At 37.0% G+C, this 13,217-nt stretch overlaps 1 protein-coding gene across 2 annotated transcripts in view; it reads left to right on the forward strand.

Annotated features, from left to right (window-relative positions):
• Positions 1-13,217, forward strand: part of osbpl10a (oxysterol binding protein-like 10a) — a 99,778-nt gene that overhangs the window by 66,521 nt on the left and 20,040 nt on the right. For both annotated transcript variants that reach the window (XM_008422418.2, XM_008422419.2), the window contains one exon: positions 7,631-7,761. In XM_008422418.2, coding sequence (XP_008420640.1) covers positions 7,631-7,761 — 131 coding nt within the window. The remainder of the gene's footprint in view (positions 1-7,630; positions 7,762-13,217) is intronic.

Raw genomic sequence — 13,217 nt, forward strand, 5'->3', positions numbered from 1 at the left:
TTTGCAAACCTGTCCCTGTTGCAACCTGACAAACTCAAGGGAGAATTTGTCTAAATTAAATAATTTCCTAGGAAAGTAACGTTGCAGTTACAGGATTACGTACTCTGACCTGCAATCACTGGCCAGAAATGGAAGATAAAAACGATTGGAGAGATTTAGTGCATGACAATTTCATTGCATCAATTGATTTGTTAGGCTTTTTGTCCACTTGCATGCCTCTATCCAACAATAACATTGGATAGCTCCTGCTCATCAATTAACTCTGGTGCTTCATGGTGACTTACAAACGTCCCAGTCAAGATGTTTTATCCCTGATTCCAATTAGACTGATTAAAAATCGGAAACTGACTACGTTCCAGCAACAATGCATGAGGTTCACAAAAACGAGACTAAACTCGAGCTGAACTTTAGAGGAAACCAAAGTTCAGCATGTTTTTGTTTTCACAAGTGATGGTTTTATAAATCTCAAACTGTTTTTAAAGAGAATTCCTGTCAATAATTTGTTAATATCTTACAGGTTTTTAGATGGTACTGTTGGTTCTGAGCAAACATTTAACAGGAGAGGAATTAACACAGATTAAAAAAACATCTACAGGATTTATGGAAATAGTTGCAAAGTCTGGAATTTAATTTTATACTTTGCACAATTTAAGTATGGAGAATAGTTTTTAAAAATTCTCCTTCAGAAAATCTTCCCTTTTTTAATAGAATAAAACTCTCATAATGCTTAATAAATTAGGGGTGTTTTCTTTTAATTCTATTCAAATGACACACTTCAGTTTTGATGTATCATATCTCAACTTGATTTTAACATTTTACATCGTCAGTATTTTGTTTTTTTGACTTACAGATTGCACACTTCAGAAATAAATCCAAAAATGTCTGCCACTACAATGTTTGCAGTCTAAACGACTCTAGGCAAATCTTTTCAATTTGACCTGGACCTGTGGTTCTTAAACTGGGCCTAAATGCCAAACAAAACCCTGCTGCGTTCTGGTTCTTTATAAAATGATACAAAACTCTTCTCTGCTGCATGTTTTCAGATGTTTTCCTGCTGCCACACACTTGACTTTAAAAACAAAAAAAGGTGATTGACGGCTTCTGCAGCACTCCAATGCATGCCGAGGAGAAAACGCAATCATCTGAAGTAGATGTGCTGGAGCAGAGTCACGTCTCAAACATGAGGGATGGCGGGAGCAGGGATGAGAACCGCAGCTTCAGAGAATCTGCATCTGGTACAGCAGGCTTATTTACAAGTCCAAGAGCTGTACATTTTGAATTAAAAAAGATTTGAGAAGAGAATCGGAAAATCAGAAACCCATTTCAGCTTCATGTGTTTTGATGATTTGGGAAGCCTGCAGATAATGAGCTGAAATGACGAATTTAACCAGCTAAAGGTGGATGTTTTATATTCAAAGATCCAGGATGTTCTTATAAAGTCTGTCTAAATATGGAAATCTGAGTGTAGGAAAAGATTAAAAATGCATATGAGCCCTGATCATTCAATGTAGCATAAAACTATTTGTGTCCATGTTAGCAAAATGCAACAAAGCAGATAAACATCACTGACCCTTCAGGTGGAGATAAGATGCTCATGTCACTTTAATGCTGTGTGTTAAATCTGACAAAGTTTCCACTGGTGATGCATTTTGTATTGTTACATTTGAGACCTACGACACATAAGCACTTAATGTTATACTGCCATATTATATTTATGTTACTGTGTATTTAAAGGCTGCACAGATATAGAGAAGGGGAGTTGCTGAATATGCGGCTCTAGAAAACTGCACTGAACCCCATCAAAAACCTCCTGGTTTTTCCTCCAAACATTGGTTTCTGAACTCTTCAGAAAGCAATATCTGAAGAGTTGTTGGAACAACAACTCTGAAGTTGTTGAAACAACTCTGAAGAATAACTCTTCTTTAACTGAAGAGTTGTTGGAACAACTCTTCAGTTAAAACATTAGTTTTGTTGTTTCTAAATGATTAACTTGTTTTCTTTGCATTATTTGAGGTCTGAAAGTGCTGCATCTTTTTCCTTATTTTGACCATTTCTCATTTTCTGCAAATAAATACAACATTTTTGGAATATCAGAGACATGTTGTCAGTAGTTCATAGAATAAAGGAACAAAGTTCAATTGAATCAAATACAGACCTATAAAGTGTAAAATCAGAGAAACTGATCATTTTAAGTGGTCTTTTCATTTTTTCCAGAGCTGTATATGTTTTTTTATGTTTGTGTTATGCAGATGTAATGTGGAAGACCTAACAAAATATAGATTTATTACAACTTTTGATTGAGTTATTCAACTAAAAGTAATTATTGCAATTGATTTCAATTCAGTTTATTATTGTGGCAGCTCACAACAAATGCCATTTCAAGGTATGTTACTGGAAAATCAATGTTTTTTGTTCTCATCTTTGGAGACGATGGCTGTAGTTAGCCAATTCATTTTACAGCCCTGAGAGCCTATAGCTTCTGTTTATTTTAATTGTAACTTACTTCTTTCTGTGCATTGCTAATGTTTGTTAGAAAACGGTTGTACCTCATCTGGTAGCCAGCCGATGGCGATCAGTTGAGCAGCAACAGAAATGCACAATAAATACAAACGTTTGTGTCCAATTTGTTTCTAAAATAATATTTCACCCTATAAGTATCTCAGAATTAATTTCACATTCATGCACACAATTGTGGAATATAAACCTCTCATTAGACCTGTCCCTAAAAGTCTGTCATCAAAAGCTAAGTTCTATCAACTATCAGCATCTTTAAAACTCCAAATATCACAAATAACCATTTTTTTTAAAAGAAAAAAGAATAAAAATAAGTGACATCTTGAACTCTTTAACTTTTCACTCGTCTTCCTGCACAGCTTTCTGTTAGCGCCTTACTTTGACCTGACAGCAGAATCACTATCAGGAGCCTCTTCACACTTTTCAGTTCAGCTGACGGACGCAGGCTGACCGGCGTCCGTCAGCTGAACACCACACCGTTTGGTTTGCACTGACGGACATCAGGAGAGGGACCGCATCGGGCATCACACCTTTCACACGATTTAAGTGAATAATGTGGACAAGAAAAGGGCTTTTAAATAAAAATAAATCCTGTGATGCGGCCGCAAAGCTTTAAAATGAGAAATATTTAGATTATGTTTAAGCCAAATGTGAAATGCAGTGTCTTAAATGGATCGTTGTGGATTCTGTTTCATGCAGAAGATAGTAAATAATTATGTTTTTAACCAAGACAAATTAATTTAGATGAGAGGTTTGGGTTCGCTCTACGATGGCTAGATACTAATTACGCAGCAGTATGTCTGTGATCTAACATTTGTCACTACATTTTTTCACTCCAATACAAAAACTCTTGTTATGCTCATATATCACTGAACTCACTTAAAGAAAATCCTCATCGCAGAATCTAACATCAATATTAACGATATCAGATCAGCCTGTCAGATTATCCAGCAAATACAGAAAACAAAACGCAATAAAACGGAACAAAAATAAAAGTAATTATTCAGATTACACCAATATCCGTTCATGACTACGAATTAACGTTTTAACATCTGCCTTTGTGTTCACTAAAGAGTCAACTCTTTGACAATTTTAACCTCCAGTGGTTTAAGAGTGTAAGGATTACATTTTAAACCCATATTTCGGCATTTATAGGGAGAGTTCATTAAATACAATTACAAAAAAAACTTTAAAATCGAGACTTTTTGTTTGTCTTTATAGGCCTGGCTGCTGGTGATGCTCTAATAACTTTTGGTGCAGTTTTAGACCCTCTTGAACATGATGGTCTTCTTATTCTCCAGATCTTTTGGGTTTTGCATAGCCTCAATATGCAGCAGGTGTGGGATGCTAAAATCTTTGAAAAGCATTTATGAAGAATTGAGGCAGTTTTGAATCCAGAAATTGCTTCAAATCCCTAAAAAGAGCTATTAAAGCTTAGCTAGTGAAGTATCTTGTAAGTTTGTAAACCAATAGGCCCATATTTTAATCATCTTAGTAAGGAAAAATGTCTGTTTTGTTTGCTTTGGTGCCAAATTTCTTACCCTTGTGTGCAAGTTTATTCCACCCAAAAATGGAACAAATATATCAGGAGAATAAATCTCTTGCATTTCCTTCAAAATGTGTTTTATTCTACCAAAAAATAAAGCAAATAGTGCATCAACAATACAGAGAGCCACTTTATGGTCCCAGAACTGCTCCACTGATGCAGAACCACAGAGAAAATGTCATTTAAATGTACCATATCGGCCACATCTGGGAGTCCTTAAACTGAACAAACATGCTTTTGTAAGCATGTGCACCGTGTGCTTACAACACACAACAAGCAATTACTTCTGAAATTCAAGACGCGTCAGACAGACGGTGCTGCTGTGGTGCAGCCGACCTAAAAGTAGATGAATACCAGCATGTGTGTGACGCATGAAGGTAGGAAAAATCATGTTGAACAGATAGCAGTGTTCAAAAAAATAAATGTGCAACAAAACAGCAAAAATCTTAAGACACAAAAAGAAAAATGTTATCTTTAGTGTTTTGCAGAGCCTCATCGTTTCTGTTTTTCCTTTTCAAACACAGACTTTATGTTTGGGTTTAAATGGTTGCCTTTTATTAATGGTGTTTATACAGGCTTCTTTGTTTCCATTCCATGACATTTAAAAGGTCAACACATTTTTTAAAATCCCATTTGCTTCAGAGCAAATGCGTTCTGCTGCGCCTGCTGTGCACGGCTGCTTCTAGAGACGTTCGATGAAGCCTTTTCCTTACTTGCAAGCTTTTCCAACATGATTACCAAACCGCTGCCGTTTCATCTCAGACTTTTGCTTCAGATTTTTTCCAGAAGGATCCTGACATAATTCCTAACATAAACGCATCATTTACTCTTAAATATTCTCACATTTTGTTACAGTTCTAGTCACGCGTTACCTCCAGAATGAATAACAAAGCCTTGCAAAAGAACTTTTTCACGTTTAGTTATGTTATAAACTAGAGGTGTGCCGATCGATCGGCCACCGATCAAAATCGGCCACCGATCAAAATCGGCCACCGATCAAAATCGGCCGATTTCCATGGAAAAAGTGTATGATCGGTGATCGCCGATCACGGTCCCTTGTTGCCGATCACATAAACCGATCGCCTGCATCTCATTTCGCAGCCTGCCTGTGCAGCTGGTCTCCTCTTTCCTTCACTCTGCGCAAACGCGCAGCAACAAATCCTAAGCGATGTGGAACTATAACACACTGAGTGAATGGGGACGTTTGCATGTTGCGGTGAAAAATTTAAGCACGTCAAAATGCATCAACACAACGAAGCTAATACGACATAAAAACAATGCCGTACATGATGGAGTTTGGCTACATCGAGGCTCACTGCAGTAAAAATGACATATGGAGGATCAGATAGCAGGTAAAGCAGCGCACAGCTACAAACACTCACCCGGATTAGCATGACGGTCAGAAAGCTAAACAAATAACCCGCAAAATGATTTAAGTCTTCGAGCTGCGATGTAAGACGCTGGTTCTGCTCTCGCTGTTGAACCGCTGCTACGCTACAGGTAGTAATATTTCACAGACGGAGCGCCGCTTCTGCTCCACCTGGTAGTGACTCTCACACCGAACCTCTGCTTAAAGCTGCAGCATCTAACTTAAAAAAATACATTTTACATGCGTATTAAAACTTTCGCTGTTCTAACATGAGACAGATAATCTCTAAAAAAATAATCGATCTCCTCCCTGCTCTGCATACCAGCCAATCAGAACTAGCAGTAATCAGCTAGCCGCCATGCTTATCAGGAAGTTTTCATTCAGTAACTCAGGATTGTTCATTGTAATGGATCCTGTATTTGCCTTTGAATGTTAAGTTTTATACTTGAATTTTTTGGAAATGTTGAAAGGTTTTATTTTGATATGTTTTCAGTCTGTTAAAGATAGTATTACCGATAGCAGTAATATTTGCACAATGCCTGTTTTTGTTTTTTTCTTGGAAAAAAGTATTAAAAACAAGTTTTTGTCTAAATTAAGGTGAATTTATGGTTCCTTTTTCCAAATAATGTAACTGGCAGTGCTTATGATTAAAAAAAATAATAATTATGTGATCGGTATCGGTGATCGGCCCTCGTGGGTGATCGGAATCGGCAGGAAAAAACCTGATCGGCACATCTCTATTATAAACAATACTTCTGTATTTACAAATAAATCACAGAAAAATGTGGTGTGCATTTATTTTTAATTTGACTGAGTCAATACTACTTTGCTTTACTCATAAGAACTCAAAGTTTTGCTCATAATCTTGACAAAGCAGCTGAAACTCAGTCAGATTAGATGGAAAGCAGTTCTGAACAGCAACATTTTCAAGTCCTGCCCCAGATTCTCAATTTGTTTTGGATATGGACTTTAACTAGGCCGTTGTAGCACATAAAAATGCTCTTATGGATGCTGTGTTTACCTCCATACATCCTGTCTTCCTTTGATTGTTTTTCTTGTCTGGAAACACATCCCAGACTTGTACGTTTTCAGGTGAGCCACCCTTGTTTCAGTTTCAGACAGAGCTCTGTGAGGATATTTTATAATCTAAACTTTTATTATTATTATTATTCTTTTGTGTTTATTTCGACTTGCTCTTCATGATGCTAATTGTTTACAGATGTTTTTAATCTAAAAAAACCTCTGAACAGCTGAGTTTATAGTGAATAGTTTAATAGTTACTTGACATGTAAAGGGAGTTTATTGGATTAGAATTTATTTGGCAATGTCAAAGTAATAGGAGCGAGATATACGTATTCATAACCCTGTTGCAATTAATCGGTTAATTCACGTGATGAATTAAAATTAACCCTTTGATTTCCATTTGGAAAATTATAGATCTCAACTTATGGTTGTGTGTGGTTTTATTTCTTTATTATTTTTGGTTGTCGTGTTTTATATCTTCCAGTTCCAGTATTAAGTATACAAAATTAACATTTGTTGATCTTTGATAGGGTGGTCTTGCATTATTATCCCATTAAGTTACTTTAAAATGGTCTCAAAACAACAATATTATCGTTTATTGCAACAATAACTGGGACAATTAATTGTCCAGAAAGATGCGTTATTCTGACAGGCCTTCATTATGCAGACTGCATTGTTTTAGATTTTTATTTGTAAACAAGATGGAAAAATAATTTGTTCTTTCTCTCTTTGCTTCATCTTCATGCATCAATTATCCATAAAGTTATTGGTTTGTGTTGTGACGTGAAAAAGTTCAAAATATGCACTTTTGCAAGGCGCCGTTTCATTATTGCTGGACTGAAGTCAAGTTTGTCGAGTCATAGTAACAGGTGTGACTCGACAGTTTTAGTGGATATGCCACCCAGTCAGTCTAATATCAGAAATGAAACAAACAATTTTGCACATAATTTCCTGGTGTCTGAGCTCCATCAGTCATCTCACACCTTTTAATCCTGAATGTCAGATGCAAATGGAAGATAGCGTTATGAGTTTTCTCCGTTGCCTCTTATGATTCCATCAGTGCAAAGCCAGCCGTGAATTTCTGTCCTGCCTTTGTGATTCAGTAGCTCGACAGCAGGGTCTGATGCTGCTTTTCTGGGTTTTTCTTTTTTTCTTTTTTTTTCTTTTTTTTGATGCAGATGGTGTTCCTGTGTGGACTGTTCCAAAGTCGCCCTCAGGCGAGCAGCTGAAGAACGGAGGTCTGACTCCTCTACAATCAACCGAGCGCTCCCCGGCCCTCAGGAAAAGGAGTCTGTCCCCTGGTGCTGAGGTGAGAGTCACAATGTCCCACTTTCACTTTCTCACCTCTGGATTCTGTCTGTCATCTTGGTTTGGCACATATCGTCTAAAACTGCCGCCATATTAGCTTCTGTGAAAACAGTTGTTAAAGGAAATCATTTTTCAGTCGTTTTTGAAATTTAAATTGGGGAAAACATCTCATCTGCAGGTTTTTATGAATGTCTTTTATGTTGCTATCTTGGCCTGTTAAAATTGAATAGTTGAAGAGAGGAAACACATCTGTTTATTGACAGTAAGTAAATGCTTTTTGGTGTCTAGAAAACAAGTTGCTTCGTAAACCTCCTGAGTATGGAGTCAATGTTGACAGATGCACTCTGCTGTAACCTAGCAACGCCATCCAGACCCATGCCTGTTATCTAGTAACCTAAGCAGAGGTCCAGCACATTTGCTCTACTGGTTTTACTGCTGTATTCTCTGTACAATGGCTGCTGGAAAAGACAAGTGTTTTGTTGTTGACTTACCATTCAGATGCCACTTGCTGCATTCTTGTTGGCTGTGCAGGAGGTTCCACTTCTACTTTTCAAAGATGTAATAATTGTGTATGTGTTTGCGGCCATTTTCATGTGTGAAAGTAAACGTTGAGTTGGGAGGGGGCGTGGCCAGCAGCAGTTTGTTTGGATTTAAAGTGACAAGACGCCCTAAAACGGCTCATTCTGAAAGGATCTCAATTATCTAAGAATGAGTTTGTGCAAGAAATGCAATGAGCATGTTTTGTATAGACCATAGACATATTCTAACCTGTTCAAGGAAGCATGACAGGTCACCTTTAAAAGTTGTTGCTTGCATTTAATGTTTTGTCCAGATTTATACAGGAAGGCCATTTAAGTTTACAAAGCCGGAGTCTTTGGCTTTTTAAGATTTTTTTTGTTTTTACAGAGATCATAACATAAAAACTACTTTTAAGATTTAAAATGTTCCAGTTGAACAAATCTGACAGTGTTAAGGAGGAAAGTATTTCTTCCATCTCTTGTGGCTATGGTTGATGCCCAGTGAGGGAAGCACTCATCTGCTGTGGAGGTTTTAGCAGAGCAGCTGTCAGAGAAGTGGGTCACACAGTAGAGAGGTGGGACTGAGCTGATCCCAGGAGGTCCTCACACGTTCCTCCCTCACTGTCTGCTGCAGAAATGGGCTGTCACAGTCTGGACCACCCTGAGTCACGATCAGAAAACAGTGACAGGTGACGGTGGCCTGTTGCAAGCTGGATGTCTTCCTTTTGCTTCACAACCATCCACATGCAAAAGTAACATCTGTAAAAGATGGTTTTACACATTTATGCCTGATCATGCTTATGTTAATTCCCTGACTCCTATTTTCCTCTGTAAATGTTTAGTTCAGTCAATGATTGATGTGCTGAAAAATCCTGTTGTGATTTAGTTTTGATGTGACATAATTTTGTCTTTTTAATAATTTAATATTGTCTCTGTAATCTGGCTTTAATTTGCAGGATGTCCTTTAAAAGTCTTAAATTCATGTATCTAAAATTAAGGCATTAAAATGTCTTAAATCCATTCTTAAAAAAGTAAGTTGGCCTTAAATAGGTTGATCACAGGTCTTAAATATGCGGTCATAGGACTATTTAAGCTCACGATCTATGTAATTAATTTTTTCAGGCAAATCTTTGAGATGCAGACATCTTCATTGTGTTTGAGGCAGTTGACACTTTTGCTAACTATAGCTAATAATATACCCTCGCTGCATAGCTAGCTATCTGTTTTGCGTCTGTTTGGTAACCAGTTTGCTAGACAACGTTTGTCTTTACCAGTGGCTCACTTTTGTTGCTAACTCATACGATGCTACATTTACTCTGTACAAAAAATCTTGGCACTATTACTTACTCCGAAATATATTATTTTTCTTTGACACATTTCTGTCATGATGCAGGTCTTAAATTTAAATTGTAATGGTTTTAAAATGATCATAAAACAATCTTAAAATTGTAGTGAAGCCTTGATTTAATTGTGTGTTGGATGTTTTTGCTTTTTTGTGATGCTTTTATTAGTAAAGTTTTTTCAAGTTTATTTACAAATGTTGCAAAAACACAAACCCCAAATTTCCTCAGCTTGTTTTTTCAAATAGGGAACAACATTCTTGTTCAACAGAAGACTTAGATGTGACAATTCAAGTCACTGAAATAAATGAGGTGACTCTTACAGAAACTTGGCCAAGAGCCACTGGCTATGAGCATTTTTCAGACTTCAGAGAGGATATTTGTTGCCTCACTCAAGCAGAAAATGAATAAATGCCGACCAGAACCTGGTCTATTGTTGCTCCTAATTGGACAACAACCACCTGTGCTGAGTGGCAAATTAGTCGTCGTTTAGCATAACAGAAATTGCCGTCTTGTTTCAGCTACAAACTCTAATTGGTGCAGAAATCACATTTAACAGATTAATGTTCATATGATGATTTAATTGAAGAATAAAAAGCTTTTCAAGCCAACCTGCTCCTCCCAGCCTGGTGTGAAAATATAATTGCCTCCCTTGTTGAATCCTGAATTTCTTGTGACTAACCACGTTCTTTGGTTCAATTTAATAAGCTGCATTCATGACTGATTTCAAGTCAAGGAATCCCTTAAATAGAACCTGTTTGACGACCGACACGTCACGTCCTGAAGAACTTCCAGAAGAAGTGAGGAACAAAATGACGCTACTAAAACTTTGAGGAAAATATTCTGTGGACATAAAATTAACGTATCATTTCAGAACAAGAAAATCTTACTAGCGGTGGTTTGTTAGATTTTTCCAACCCTCAGATTTAACTTGGGTTTTTCAGCAGGATAATAATCTGAAATACACCTGTGAGTTGGTCACCTCTGAATGGCTCACAACGCTTTAGTGGTCTAGTTAAAGTCTGGACCCCAGCTGTTGCTTCCAAGGTTTTTTGCGCACACTGCCAGGTTGTTCTGGATAGCCTTTTTTCCTTGAATAAATAAAAACATCTGATAAATGCAGTTTGCATTTTACTCCGGTTGTCCTTTTGGTTTGATAATCTGAAACATTAAATGTGTGTAAATTTCCCAAAGGATTCATGTTTTTTCATGACTATTTACAACAGCCTACATAAAGTATATTCAATGCATGACTATACTTTATTAATCCCAGAAGAAAATTCCCATAAAGAAAGATATTTAACTTTTTTTTCTTGACATGAGAGAAAGATTTATGGCTGACAAGTCAGCATTTTGCTGCTAGGTTGCTCTGAACGTCCCCTCGGTCAAATGTTACGCTTCGTCCATTAATTGTCAAAAGCCTCATGGATGCTGTTGTCAGATGTGTCGACACTCATTTCAGTCTAACTGCAAAATAAATGAGATAAGAGACAGAGGAACATTTAATCCTTGCTGTGGGATGGAAATCTGCGTTACCACTGAAAACGGATAATCTGAACCCACAGCGATCAAAAACGGAGCAACATTATCTTCATTTTGTGATTAATTTTTGTTGACGTCTCTTTCGTTCATCAAACAAAAGAGATGAACGAACAGTTCATGTCGGTGACTGGATTCATCTATAGGCATAAAGAATGTTTCATTAATCAGGTTTCAGACATTATGTGCTTTTACAGATTTTCTAAAACGGTTTAATAGATTTATGAGTTAATGATTAAAGTGTTATTAGGAAAATTTGCATTTAATATCTAAGACTTGTCTTAATCGCAGTTCAAACCCATATTTAGTCCCACTGAAGTATTCTGAAATTGAGCTACAAATTAGGTTAATATTTTTGATAATATTCCGAGTGATTATTTTTCTTTCTTCTGTGATGGAAGAAATATTTTTTTTAGTGTCAAGTGTAGATAAAGGTAAAGATCAGATTGTTTTTGTTATTTATCAACACATGAAGTCATACAGCTGAAGGTGAATGGATTCTCTTCTCTTCTCTCTTTTTTTTTTTTTTTTTACCATAACTGTAACTAAATTTACATCCTGGCTTTTCCCATTACTGTCAGGAAAAATGACCCTGAGATGAGCGAGGAGCGTTGCAGATATTACTCCACCTTGACACGGATGTTTAACTTTCAAAGTGGGATTTTTTTTTTTTTAGCCGTCATCCATATGAATAGCTGATGTCCAGTGTGAGTTATGTGAAGTTTAGCCCTGTGTGACGGGGACAGAAAGGAGAGATGAGAGCAAACTTTTTCCAGCTGCAACTTAATTCATCAAGATGATGATGATGATGATGATGCTTCGATTAAAAACGAGGAGAGTCCTGAGTTCTGGAGTGATTTATTTAAAGTTTGCTACCACAAATATGGAGAAGTAAGCTTGCCATCTTGTGGTGATGAAAAATAACGCAGATGAAAAAACCCCCTGAATTTTCCGAGAGTTTTCTGAACGCCATAACTGCAAACAATAAAATTAAACATGCAAGTGTTGAATTCTTATTAAATTTCTTGCATAACTCCCTTGTCTGCTCATAGTGTAACTGGGTGACAATCTTCCCTGTCTGTCAGTAAAGCGTTTATCCTGTAATCTAATGAGCAGGCACGGCATCAAGGCCTAAAGTGCATTACCTCACGATAATGAAGGTTTCCTGTTTGAATTATGTAGCACCGCTGTGGCTTTTCATATTCAGTCTAAGTATGCAGCCAGCGGAAAGGCAGATCAGGCCTGCTGCGTGACTGTGGAGAAAATGGAGAGAAAATTGCTGCGCCTTGCAGAAATCTGCTGGCTCTATGCATGAGCAGCAGCACCAGTGCATTTACTTACCATATATTCAGGCTGTCTTTCCATAGTTATGAGCTGATTCAGTGCAGCACATGTAAACATTCTCAGTCACCTTCATTGACATTGATAAACGGACTGCACACCTTTCATTTTCTTAAAAATCTACCCTAAAGTTTACAGTTTAAGTTGGAATTAGCTATACGAACGGGAAAAAAAAGACAATATGAGGATAGATTAGAGTTATAACACACAGCAGCAGGAGCTAACACCAAACGTAGCTAACGTGTAATGTAGCCTGACTGAAGCGAGAAACTCAAATTATTTTAGAATCCCCTGATACATTTCTCTATTTTTTTCTGTCACCAGCAGGGGGCAGCAAAGTAACCCCTGCCCTTTTGTTTTGTCCATTTTCACTTCATGTTTCAGTAAACGACATAAAAGACTAATAAAAACCTTAAATTGTAGTACATAGGGATATTTTTAGATACTTTTTTAGCGACATCAGACTAGAAGTTCAACATCTGAATGTGGCATTCATGAGTCTTTAGTCCTTCCTTTGTTTACCCCTAAATCAAACACCTTTCTGTTTAATACTTTTCCAGATGATCTTTTTCCCTTCTAGTCACATTAACTCAGAAAAATGTTAATGTTTTAATCATTGCACTGCACAAAAACGCTGAAAACATTTCCATCATAGTGAAGGCAGAAATGTTAGTCTGCAGAAGTACAAACTTACTTTGTTCTTGGCTTCTAATTTAATT

The sequence above is a fragment of the Poecilia reticulata genome, linkage group LG11 (assembly GCF_000633615.1).
Source record: "Poecilia reticulata strain Guanapo linkage group LG11, Guppy_female_1.0+MT, whole genome shotgun sequence".
NCBI lineage: Eukaryota > Metazoa > Chordata > Actinopteri > Cyprinodontiformes > Poeciliidae > Poecilia > Poecilia reticulata.